A 12,583-nucleotide genomic window follows, 5' to 3' on the forward strand; every position below is an offset into this window, starting at 1 on the left:
ATGTTAATACACAGAGCCAATAGTAAAACATCTGAATAGATATTTCAGTTGAGGGGCTGCAGGGCCCTCCAGCCCTGGAATCCAGCCCCAAACCTTTTCCCTGCATATCTCACCCATTAGGTCAGGACCCACTTACCTAGTGGGGGCAGTGTTTTAGCCTTGAAGTTAAAACTCGTCTGCAGCTTCGTATCCCAGATTGTGTCCAAACACTTTTGAAACTGGAAATCTCATACCTGATAGGGACTCAAATTGAGGCCAGAAGCACAATTCTGCTTCATGCTGCTTTCCAGGATGAGAACAGTAGTGGGAATATGGGAGATGAGGTTCAGACAAGTTGTCCCCCAGTAGCCAGGGTCCATTCCTCTCCACCCCTGTGGTAGATGTGCTTCTCCTGATGCAGAGTTGTCTGGGCTCATCAGTGCTTTGTTGGGGATCCAGGGCAAGTTGAGTGCCCAGACACACTGGATGGTCCAGAGCAATGACGTGTGAGGAGAAGACAGCTTGGCTGCTATCCACTGTGTAGATGTTTTGTTTTTAGCTAACTAACCTTAATGAGGTAGCACTTGCTGGCACAACAGTGTGCTGCTTCTCTTTTCAATTCTATTCTTTCTCTCCTATTATAATGCAGCCTTTTCACCCACAGGCTCATCTACCTCACGTGAAAGTTCATGCTTACTTTGCTCCAGTAACTCCCCCTCCGTCGGTTGGAGGGAGTGGACAGCGCCTCTGCAGATGCTGTATTATCCTCTGACAGTGAGTGCAGCCACACAGAAAATGTTGAAGAATGGGATGGCAAGTCAGCGGAAGGAGTTGGTTTCCTGACAGTTCTTAATGGTGGTGTTTGGTCATCCAATTTTGTGACAAGAAAAACGTTTTGTTTTTTTCCAGGTAAAAATCTTGACGTAATGTGCAGCTGTGGATTAAGTTGGTGATGCTTTGGTTTGTATTAGTAACTCCTTCCTTCTGTTGGCATGACAACTGCAGTACCATGTCAAGGGTGTGGGCATTGCAGCATAGCAGCTACTTGGTGGAAGTTCATGGAATTTGGAAGTTAATTTGCATTTGTCAGCACTACTTGGTGTGAAGCTCTGCTGTAACATGGGGCTCAAGGCTGCCACATCAAGGAACTGAGCCTGCTGTTCTGTAATATACACCACAGATCAAGTATCAGGTTTAAGGACAAATCAGCTTTAGCAGATGTTGACCAAAAAATACAAAGTAATCATAAGCTCTTACAGTGAAAAAGCAGCTTGTTCTTTTTTATGATTCAGCTTCATATTTAATTATGTAACAGGACATAATAGGTAATGTCAAAAGGTAAGGTAGTACCTGAAGATACCCACAGAACTAGAAATACTTCCCAAGTATTTTTTGGACTTGGTTCAGTTGAACTCTGCTCATACAAAGCTCAGCTGACACACATTCTGCCCGATGCCATTGGCCTTGAACGGGGTTAAGAAATCCACTGTGGTAGAGCCTGTGCACTCTGCTGTACCTGCTGCTGCAGCCATCCATGGTGCTTTTGCTAACACCATTCCCATGTCCTCCGGGACCACTACGAGGTGGAAGGAAAGAATGCAGCGCTTCCAGGAGGAAGGGTGTAGCACACGTGCTTTTCAAATGAATGGGAAACAGGTTCAGCTACAGAAAACAGGATGGAGCAAGGAATTCAGTTTGGCCCACCCATTTTAGGGACAAGCATATGGGCTTATCAGTCTGTAGGCAGGAGTTGAACCATACCAAACCTGTGGTTTTCAAATGTAGAAAGCCAAAATCTTCACATTGGTTAAGAAGCTGTCAACTTCTCAATGATAATGATAAAAATCTATGTATTAACTCTTAAGGCCATGCGTTTTTCAGTGCTAGATGATTAGGTAAACTTTTTTATATTAAGCAATTATCTGAGAGAAACTACTCGACAGTTCAGAAAGCTTTTTTTGTGTAAGTTTGAATCTGTGTGTGTGTGTGTTTTAAGAGTTCAGGACCTGTGTTTACTGAAAATTAAAAAGCAGTTGGAAAAGCTACTACTGGGACAGTACAGCCATTTCCCCCCTGCAAATTTTAAATGACTTCTAAAAAGGAGTGAGCATGAATTTCTGTGGCCAGCAATGGCTGGACTGTGTTCATAACTCAGAGACGATGGGGACAGTAAATTAAGACCTCAGCTTTCAGATTAAATTACACCTTAGAGTAAAGTACATAGATTTCTTTACTTCGTCTTTACGACGAAGTAAGCGAATCTGGGCTTCTTTTGCACAGTAGTGGAGTGGCTATTACAATCATACTTAGAGTTCCATTCAGACACTACTGATCTAAAGAGAGTTTTAACCAGATTTTATTCTCAATTGTACCAGGGCAGTCATTGGTACCAATATGTCAAGATGTGTTGCCTTTTGTTGGCTCTTTTTTTTTTAAGACCATCATAAACCTTGTAAGTCTATGGCATTGAAGATGTACAAAAACAAATGGGACCTACTCTGATATACGACACTTAAATAAAAAATCAGCTGATGTCAAACTTGAATTTGTTGGAATTATTTCAAATCTAAGCAAGATTTCTACTAGAAGCAGAAGACCCATGTGAATGCACTGTGTGCAGGATATACTGCAGGGCTGGTTTACATCCCTTCCTTACCTTGACCTACGATTCTTGCTAGGACAGGTCTTGCAATTAATCTGTTTCTTAACAATGGAATGTCTCTAATGTGGGTGTGGGAAAAAAAAGAAGTAAACAAAAAGAAAAGCACATTTACAAAATTACTGAAAAACATTTATTATACTTGAAATGTATACATCTTATTAAAAAAACAAAAGCCATTTGCTGGTGCCATAATTTAATTCCAATTTCAAGTGAGTTGGACAAACTACTGTACAACTTTCAATATTCTTTAAAATTAGATGTTTGGATACTTTGCAATCAAAGATTTTTCCACTTTTATAAAACATTTGGATTTGAATATGGTGTGAGCTAAAAAGACACAAGTGTCAGTTCAGGAAAATACTAGGACCAAACAATACCCAAAGATGAACAACTTATAGGCAGAAATGTTTTAAGTACATGAAGTTTTATGTTCAGTGCAGGAAAAAAAACCAACCAAAAATAGGAAAAAAACTAGATTTGATGAATTTAAAATTTTCAAAATGCTACAGCTTTCAGAAGCTTTTCTGCTAAGCACTTGAGCCATTTATGAGAGGGGAACTCAAAAAGTCGAAGTTGCTTTTTTATATGCTTTAGTGTTGGTTTACATGGAACACCGCAGCATAAAAAGCAAACTATTCCCAAGCTTTTAAGCCAGAGATCAAGTTGGAACTTTCCAAAGGCACAGAATAACAGCTCTGAAACTGTCACCTAATACCTCTGGAAATACCCTCCTCTAAGTACCTAACCAATTAAAACTTAATGTTAGCCTAGGAAATGCTGTGCCATGACTTTACAAGACACATCCAAAATACCAAGAAAGCACATTGCCTGTTTCAGAGAAAAGTAAATATTTGGTCATATGAAAGAGGCACTGTAACAGGTGTACAGTATGGATGGATGGAGGGTGCAAGAAGGTCAACTGAAAAGGTAAGAAGAGATTTGTCCAGAATAGAAGCTCCAGCAGGGCATTCACCTGCTGGGAAGGAGACTTACAGGGTGTATATTTAGTGTTTCTCAAGCAATTTATTCAATGCTGCTGAAAGCTATGACAGCCCTGTAGTGCCAGTGGGTCATGTTCCCTCATCAGCATAATTCCATTAAAAACCCCACTTCTCACTGCCAGTATTTTTAAACCCACAATTTTACAAGCAAAGAGTTAAAACTGCAGTAGTGCTCTGCAGAGAACCTAGGAAACTAAACATAAAGGATGCATAGGCAATTCTTTTCCATTAAATTCATTAAAGCAAAACACAATTACTTGGTACCCCACAGGATTTATATTAATCCCTCCAGTAAGGTACTATTGATAATGCAGTTTGCTGCATGCATATATTGCATCTGTCTGGGGCTTCTTAAAAGCCCTGTTCTGGATTTACATTTCTTACATACACTCTTATACACAATTTACACAGGAAGCTGTTTTGACAGCTTTACTCTCAAAAGACCTGACAACCTGATCACTATCACCTTAACTACTCATCTCCACACAGATTAGCATGTGCTCTGCTAACATCAAAAAATAAAACCAGCGTAAGGTACAAGCACGTAATAGACAAACTGGCACAGAAAGGTAAATGCCCCAAAATAAGTTTACATTCATCTCCAACTGGATACAGATAGCAGAAAAGCAGCACTGCTTTGCTTCTATAAACTGTATCTACTGGCCATAGTTTGCCTTATTTTAGTGAAGGGCAAGCACCTTTGCTTACATTGTCTTCCATGCCTGTACAGAAGCTGTCATGGCATTATACCTCTCATGAGGACACTTAGCTATGGCAGTGATAAGAAAGTTCACCTATCAAACAGCTCATTAGAAAGGTCATTTTGTTTTCAATATGAAACATCTTATACAGAGAAGTTAGATCCTAAGGGTTTGGATGATCTTCATAATCTTTAGGCAGGACTTCATTCTGCATTGGACTAGCAATCTAGCAAGCGTGTGATGTCACTTCAGAATTATATGGAAGCCTTCTCCATTTTCAGCTGAAAAAAATGAAGGCAATGTCAGTCTGTCTTTCTTGAACAGAATCACAGAAATTCAAGCCAATGCATCAAAACACCCAAGTATGAACTTGGTTTTGAAAATAAACTCATCAAGAACAGAAACTTAAAAGTTTTCTACTTGTGCTAAACAAAAATGTTATGATTAATGATTTGTAATTGGTCTTCAAAGAGGGACAGTTTCTGTAGGTAAAGTTTGCACAGAGTCAAACTTGTCCACTGATTAGAGCCATTTGCTGGCACCTTGTACCAGAAATAAATTGGAGTTCTAAGGGAGAGTGGGATTCAACAACAGCCTACTGAAGATGACTTAACTAGCACAGAAAGAACAGGATGTTATGCTCAGTTCTGCTGACTCTCAGGACTCAGTTAAGATTCAGTTTCTGAATTTCAGAGGTAGTACTGCCAGAATTTTAATTTTTTTTAAACCTATTTTTAAACAATCATTAGCATCATCACTGTCCAGTGATGGCTGACTGAATTTTATATAAGGTTTGTTACTGCATCCTGCAGTGGTTCTGAACTGAAAGCTTGGAGAAGAGCCTGAGATGCTACACAGAGCCTGAAATTTGGCTAGGAGAGGAAAAACTCCGAATATCTTCTGCCACTGTGTATGCAAAACTTTTGTAATTTTTAAAGAAGGCTCCTTGCTGGAATAAATAATTAAGTTTTAGACTTTCAGAAAAGACAACGTACCTTTTATTGTGGTGAATAAAAAACAACTCTCATCTTGAAAGTTTTGAACCATCTACAAAAAAAAAAAAAAATTACAAAACCCTCCTAGTATAATCAATGCAAAACACAAAACAAAAACAACCCTAAACAACCCTGATATTAAACACAGCCTTTTGTAAGCAACTGTGCATTTTTGGTTTTGTTTAGCAAGTGACAGGTATACACCAAATTAAAATCCATTACTATTAAAATACTGCTTTTTACTCTTGTGACAACAAGCTGGGAGTCTATTACTGCTGGCTGTGTTTTTGGAACTCAGTTGAGCAGACACTTAAACAAGCAGAGTTCAACAGTGTTTAAATGCTCCCTGCCTTTGAGTGTGCTTAAAATAAATATGTACTAAATAACATTGCTGTGGCTTCTTAGCTGCCTCTGTCTGTTCAGTTTCAGTTTAGTCAGGCAGAGGAAGAGTCACATTTAAAGAATCATTCTGGTAATTTTATTGTAAAGGAAAAAATACTTTAAATGTCAGAAAATACTAGGGTTGCATTATCAAACAAAAAAAGCAGTAAGAAATAAGCAAGCTTAAGAAAACCCTCCACTTTCAGTCATAAATAAAATGCTAAGAAAATAAAATTTCAATTACCTGATCACTAACAAGAATGTGGATGCCTGTGGGACCCTGTCTGTAAACTTGGTTGATTTGATGCAAAGGAATATTAAATGCCAAAGCAAGCTTGCGCGTGACTTCTGAGGCTGCCATCTCCTCTAAGTAGATTGCATGATAAACTGCAAGAAAAAAATCATTTACATAATCATAGTACTAATGGATAACAACAGCTATATGAAAAATGTCTGAATTTGTTTATACTCCAAGCTTTCAAAAATTTTAAAACCTAAAACTTTCAGTTTATTCTCTCCCTATTCTCACTAAAAGCATGAACTACCCTACTAACTTTTCTTTCAGGGAAAAGTTATAAACACAACTCTGATCAGGGGAGGCTTCTATTTGCTCTGAGACTTAAAGCAACTTCCACAATTTTTCCTGTATCCTGCAGAAAAAGGCACAGTCGTGTCAAACAGACTTAAAAATGGATCTTTAGAGAGTCACCTAAAGATGGTTTTGAAAGCAATTTTGTGCAGTCTCAAAATAATCACGTAATACCTACATCGCACTTACGTGCCTATGTTGTCACTTTAAATATAGATGTAGATTTTGGGTTTTTGGTAAATAAAGCCTTTTGCAACTCTCTGAATAAACTTTCTACAGGTCATCTCAGAGCTGAATGTAACACAGCAAACAGAACAGCAAGACAAAGCAACTGTTCCGTTTGAAGCTGTATTTACAGATCTAGATGTTTATTTAGCAGTGCATCTCCAAGTTTGCATATTCTTCTGGCTGAAGATACCCTGAGTGAAACATGTATTTGACTGCGGCAGTATTTTATTTACAGATCCTCCTCCAATTCTTGCATGGAAAATCCACAAGCACTATCTGCACTATAGCCTGTGCAGATTTCAGCTGTGAAAAGAGGTCTCTTAAAGCCAAGAGCAAGAAAAGAATAATTTCAAATACCTCCATTCTCTTAATTGTCAGAGTGACATGAATTTATGAATAAACAGTTATGTTTCCATCTATGTTGAATCAATGGTTGTCAAGAAAATAATACTAAAATCAAGAGCCCATTCACTACTTTTACAAACAAGGCTGTTTTTCCTTGTCCAGGCTGTACAGTTTTAGTTCAGCTGCACAGAAAATGACAGCAAAATCTAACAGAAAACGGGAAAAAATTGTTTTAGTTGCATGTAGCTTTTACATACACCGATATTTATATGGTTAATACCTTGTCTGTAACAACATGCACAGCTATTTCCAGAGCTCCTTCATTCATGATCATGTAATTACAGTTACTTTTATCAACGGACTGAAAATGCTCATTGGTTTAACCTTGAGAGGTTTCATGTTCTGTTTGCTCTGTGCTGTTAAAGCAGCAATACTGCTTTACTTCCCATGGTTGCTTTGTACACCAGAGCAGCCATTCAGCCACTTTACCGTTGCTTCCCCTTTCCCACCTATCCTGTTTCACTGCTGCAAGCCCCAGCCGTGAGCCCCACGTGCCGTACCGTATATTGCACCATTGCTGTCTCCGCTGCCCGTGTCCTGGCGTTCCAGTTGTATGCTCCGTAAGGGCTCCTGGCACACGTAGATTGTTAAACGGGGCCTCACAGACCTGCAAGCCAAGGAAATCACACGTCACACAAAAGGCTACATTCCCTGCAAATACAGAGGCTGATGGGCCACAACTGTACGTTTGTTATGCTAATAGTACACTTGATATGTTTTTTATCACGGAGCCCAAAAAATTAAATTAACCTCTAAGTAAGATGCTGCTGAATTTAAACAAAATTTCAATCCATCTAGAGCTCCTACGCATCAGAGCATCCATCCAGATGCTGCTTGTTGAACTCCTGTAACAGGACTAATGAGTAACAACAGCAATTCTTCCAGGAGGGCCAATGGTACCAAATACCCATTTCAGACAGAATGAGACATCTTCTGGGATGCTGCCTGTGTTAGCACTCAATACCTCAAAAGGCATCAGGTTGTTGTTAGCTCCCCAGATGAGCAGTTTTGTGTCTTGGCAATAAATCCATCCACATAAAAGAAACTGGCAGGGCCCAACTGCATTGGTGCAGCCTTACAGCCCACCTGCACTTCACCTGGGCCTGGCCTGGAGGCATGCACAGGAGAGTTTTAAACATATTGCTACCAACTCCTGAGGCAGATCACACAGGCACCAAGGCCCATCCTAACACTAACTTCCCAAATCTCCCTGTTCTAGAATCCCCCATCGAAACCCATTCAGCCTCGAAGTCAGCACATCACCTGGATTTCAGTGCATTATACAGCCGAATTCCGTCAGCTGGACCACAGATTTGTACCAGATCTTCTCTTGTCAGCTTTAATAAATCAGCACCTGGACAAACACATGAGGATTTAATGAAGAGTGCACATCAATTCTTTCTAAAATAAACTCTACATTCATTTAAACCAAGAGTGCCATGACAAAAATGGAATTTGGGACACAGGAATAAGTAAAATTCAGACCAGGCTCCAGTGAGTGCTAAATAAATCAACCTGTTTTCCAAAGGTGGTGAGTTACAGTTTATAGTGTTTACAGCTTTGAAACAGTACAAATCTGCAAGGCACACAATTTCTGTGGAGAGAGATGACTGTTCTAGAGACAAACAGTGATTTTTGCTGGCACGCAGGGTAGTGTATTTTGAACACATGCAAAATACAGAGCAAAAATATTCCATGGTTTGTCACACAGTGAATTCTCTCAGACATTCAACTACCCATCCATCACTTCCTCTGTGCACTTAAGTTATGACAATGCACTTGTGTATAGAAGGTGCTGCTGAAGCAAAAAATGAGATCTTCTGAGAAGCAGCATGAGTGTCAGCTAAGAAAACAACACTCTGAAATATCAGTCACTGTAATAGATGAGAGGGAAAACAGGAAAAAAAAATCGTCTTTATGCATAAAGATTCTCCACAGACTATCTAGGAATGCACAAATAAAAGCCAGTAAAAATAACTGATCATAGCCCTTAAATACTATAGGAAAAAAACCAAATACAGACCTGAGGTAGTATAATGTAAGTCACATATACTACACCTCTTGCTCAAAAAAAAGAAAAATTCCAGCTAGCTAGTACTTCACTTATATAAAGATAATAACAAAAAAGGAGTTTTCCAAAAGTTTGTCAAAAACTTGGTACTGAAATTTATTGAGAAACCTCAGCAACCTTCATACAAGAAGCACATGTCAAAAACTAACCACTAGCAGAAGAATGAATATTCCCAGAGAAAAAGCCTGGAAAGGGAATCCTGACAGAAGCATGAGCTAAGCCAAGAGGCAGAGAGCTAACATCATTCACAACATTGTCATCAAAGGAAAAGGAATTTACTTATGGTAAGTACTTGTGTCATGCCACCCTTTGCACAATTCCATGGAACACTGAAGAAGCAAACAGCAAAACACAGCCCCACACAGTCCATCTATTGCCATTTACTGCATTCAGACATGCACTGGGAACTGCACTGCTCTTTAACAAAGCTCTTACAGCAAATCAGTAAATAAATATGCATAAATATCTATACCATAATGTTCTTAGAGAACTTTTTTCCCCCCACACAGAACCTGCTCAGTAACACAAAGAAAGAAAAAAAGTAAACTATAGATACCTGAGAAATTTGAAAAAAGCCTTGTATAGGCAGAGAATCTATTCTTCAGCAACCATTGCTGAGTTTCCTGGATTGTGGCTGAAGGATGAAGCTGCTGTAAGAAATGAGATTGGATATGGTAATTTGGATACTAAAAAACCCAAACAAAACCTAAGCAATAAAAAAAACTCCCTAAGTTTAACCCTATTTTAGGACCTATTAAAATCAAGTGTAAATCAAATATTCTGACACAGCTATACCAATAAACTTTTGATCAATAACAGAAAGCAAACACTCACATCTCCTGACCCTTGAGAGGTTCCATCTCCTTGATGGTTTGGGGAGGAAGAATTGCTACAGATTAAAAAACAAAACCAAGTATTACTAGAATTCTATAAACCAAAATATTTAAACACTGTTGAAAATTAACTTGAAATTTCCAGAACAATAAATATCACAGTTGAAAGAATTAAAAGATTGCAACTTCTTAAACTTAAGAGAAAGACAATTCCACAGTATATGGATCAGATCACATCCCTGTCAATATTTTTTGGATGAAGTGCAGGTTTGGTTACAGTAGTTTAATTAATGCCTCAATAAAAAATGTTTTCATTAATGCAATTTTTGTTGAAAAGCTTTTGAATATATTTGTTGGGGCTTTTTCTTGCAAATTATACTAACTGTATATGTTACATACTAACTGTGTATGATGGAAATGAAGACTGATCTTACTGAAAGAAGCTAAAAATAGTTTCCATAGACAAGGACTAAATTACAATAGTGAAAAGGTAAAGTATTTGCTATATGACAAAGGACAAGAAGTTGTTTTAAAAAATGTATAGTAAGAAAGGAAGATGGTGAGGCAGAAGTAATTACCTAATAACTGAACTATGTGATACAAATACCATACTCTAAAATGAATATATAGGTCAAAACAATATTCCAATTCCCCAGTGGAAACAGAACACAGCTGAATTTACTCAGAAAACATTTTGAATAAGCCTGATTAAAATGTTGCCTTTAATGGGGATACAGAATAGAAACCTACCTGTCTGGGACACTGTAGGTGTTATGCTGAGCAGAGGTGAAAGTTGGAGCAGGAGTAGGACTGTTGTTTACAAATGTTGTAGGAGTATCAGGCCATGGTGAGCACTGAAAATGAAGAATTAAAACTTAAGTTTCTCTTGACAGTACCTTTTTTACTCTGATGCACACTTTTGTCGTTTAAAGCCAGGGATTTATGCACAGAGTACTCTGATTTGCACTTCCAAATAAAGACTCCCTCTATCCCACACATTACATGCAGATATTCCAGGTAAAAATCAGCTCTTTTTTATCTTGTTCTTTTATGAAGACTTCTATTTATACTGTCTTCTCTTTTAAAAAATGAAGGCATTATTGGTGAAAGTGACAAAAGACCTATACACACTATTCAGTTTAAACCAAAACCAACCAACTCCCAGCCACCTGCTGGAAAAAATGTCTTTTATCCTGCACAGGATGAAAGGGCTGTTTAAACTGCAGGAACAATGACACAAAAAAAGTGTTCCATAATAGTAAGTAAAGCTATGAAGCTAGATTGCTTGTGGATAAATTTAATGTGTCTGCCCTGAGAGCAATAAATACAAACAGAATTTGCAGTGGAAATTCTGTGAAGTCAATATTTTTAATAATTTACTGTAGGACTAAAATTACATTTATTTACATGGACTGATTTTTCTGAACTGCTTGGTAAACTGGAATTTTTTTTAAACAAGCTTAAATCATCACAAGTATATGATAAGAACGCTGTGCAATTTTGTCAGTCTTTTTTGGGGTATTTTTTTAAATTGCCATGATAAAGCTTTTTGAAACCAGGCTACCTTTTAGTGCTTCCAACAGTACTAAAAATCCAGTATTTTTAAGAAAAACAAAACCAAGCAAAAGAAAGCAGCCCAAGATCGGGTACGCTAAGACCATGCCTGTTAAAGACAACAAACACTCCTGATATACTTATCATGTACCAGCTAAATAGCTTGTAAGAAATTTCCAGATTTGTATCACAGCCTTGTAGAACAGGCTGGAGGGAAACAATCAAGATTTAATAACAATGGAAACTGTTTCAACAATTTTGTGTTGAAAAATCCTTCCTCGATCTGGAAGAAACAGTAAATAAGGGCAACACCAGCTGCCACCCTTCTGTAACAGTTAGCAACATTTCTGTGCTGGAACCCAGTCCTTACTTGTCAGTGTAAGATGGCAAGTTCCCCAGCATGGCACATGGAATCAAAATAAATTTGTCTTGTATAAAAATACCTTAAAAATGAGGAACTTTCTTTATCTGCCCAAGACTTGACTCAAACCAGCATTTTTGTTAGCCACCGTGTCCACAGTCTTTGATTACGTGGTCAAAGCCACCCTTTGGGCTACAAACAGTGCCCTCACACAGAACATGGTCCTCTGTGATCTGGTAGGGTGACACATTCCTCCTCCAAATCTGTATATTCCCACCTGTTGTCTCTCTTCTCAAGCTCATTTAATGTTAACCTCAAAAATGTTCCATCAGGTAGTTACAACTAGCCTTCATTCCCTAAATGAGAGATCCAAAGCTGTAATTTTAAAATAAAAGCTCTACAAAGTAGCATTAACTTTGTTCTTCTGAAATACTTTGAAAGTACAAATAAAATTCTTTAATTTTGTGACATTCTCTTCTTATGTTTTAATCCAAGATGTTCATGTGGACACACAGATGCACATCCTTGGCCACCATTCCCATACAAGATTCTATACACCATATATTTAAATTCGGGGCAGAGAAGAATGCACTGGTGCCAGAGAACACCTTCTGAGGTGCTGCAGCTGCTGTTTCTGTCCTTCAAATGCAGCTGAACTTTTTCACAACGAAGCTCTGGGTTTAAAACCAGGAACAGGCACATTTGAAGTATTCAGAAAAATAAAATTCCAACCCAAACCAAGTAGCCTTTCTTCTCCCATAAACATGCTTTCCTGCCTTGTCTCTTATTCCAGCAAAAACACCACCAACCATCCACTGAGACT

At 38.3% G+C, this 12,583-nt stretch overlaps 2 protein-coding genes across 7 annotated transcripts in view; one reads left to right on the plus strand and one right to left on the minus strand.

Annotated features, from left to right (window-relative positions):
- Positions 1 to 2,524, plus strand: part of FBXL2 (F-box and leucine rich repeat protein 2) — a 52,395-nt gene extending 49,871 nt beyond the window's left edge. For all 3 annotated transcript variants that reach the window (XM_056485327.1, XM_056485328.1, XM_056485329.1), the window contains one exon: positions 644 to 2,524. In XM_056485327.1, the coding sequence (XP_056341302.1) occupies positions 644 to 751 (108 nt within the window). In that variant the 3' untranslated portion in view covers positions 752 to 2,524. The remainder of the gene's footprint in view (positions 1 to 643) is intronic.
- A 224-nt stretch (positions 2,525 to 2,748) lies between these two features.
- The window catches only part of UBP1 (upstream binding protein 1), a 36,030-nt gene continuing 26,195 nt past the window's right edge, over positions 2,749 to 12,583 (minus strand). For 2 of the 4 annotated variants that reach the window (XM_056485323.1, XM_056485326.1), the window contains 8 exons: positions 10,596 to 10,699; positions 9,847 to 9,901; positions 9,569 to 9,659; positions 8,205 to 8,295; positions 7,442 to 7,548; positions 5,964 to 6,106; positions 5,339 to 5,390; positions 2,749 to 4,624 (listed from right to left, as the gene is read on the minus strand). In XM_056485323.1, coding sequence (XP_056341298.1) covers positions 4,587 to 4,624; positions 5,339 to 5,390; positions 5,964 to 6,106; positions 7,442 to 7,548; positions 8,205 to 8,295; positions 9,569 to 9,659; positions 9,847 to 9,901; positions 10,596 to 10,699 — 681 coding nt within the window. In that variant the 3' untranslated portion in view covers positions 2,749 to 4,586. Of the gene's footprint in view, positions 4,625 to 5,338; positions 5,391 to 5,963; positions 6,107 to 7,441; positions 7,549 to 8,204; positions 8,296 to 9,568; positions 9,663 to 9,846; positions 9,902 to 10,595; positions 10,700 to 12,583 lie in introns of all 4 variants that reach the window. The other 2 variants (XM_056485322.1, XM_056485325.1) reach the window with 1 other exon arrangement.

The sequence above is a fragment of the Oenanthe melanoleuca genome, chromosome 2 (assembly GCF_029582105.1).
Source record: "Oenanthe melanoleuca isolate GR-GAL-2019-014 chromosome 2, OMel1.0, whole genome shotgun sequence".
NCBI classification, from domain to species: domain Eukaryota; kingdom Metazoa; phylum Chordata; class Aves; order Passeriformes; family Muscicapidae; genus Oenanthe; species Oenanthe melanoleuca.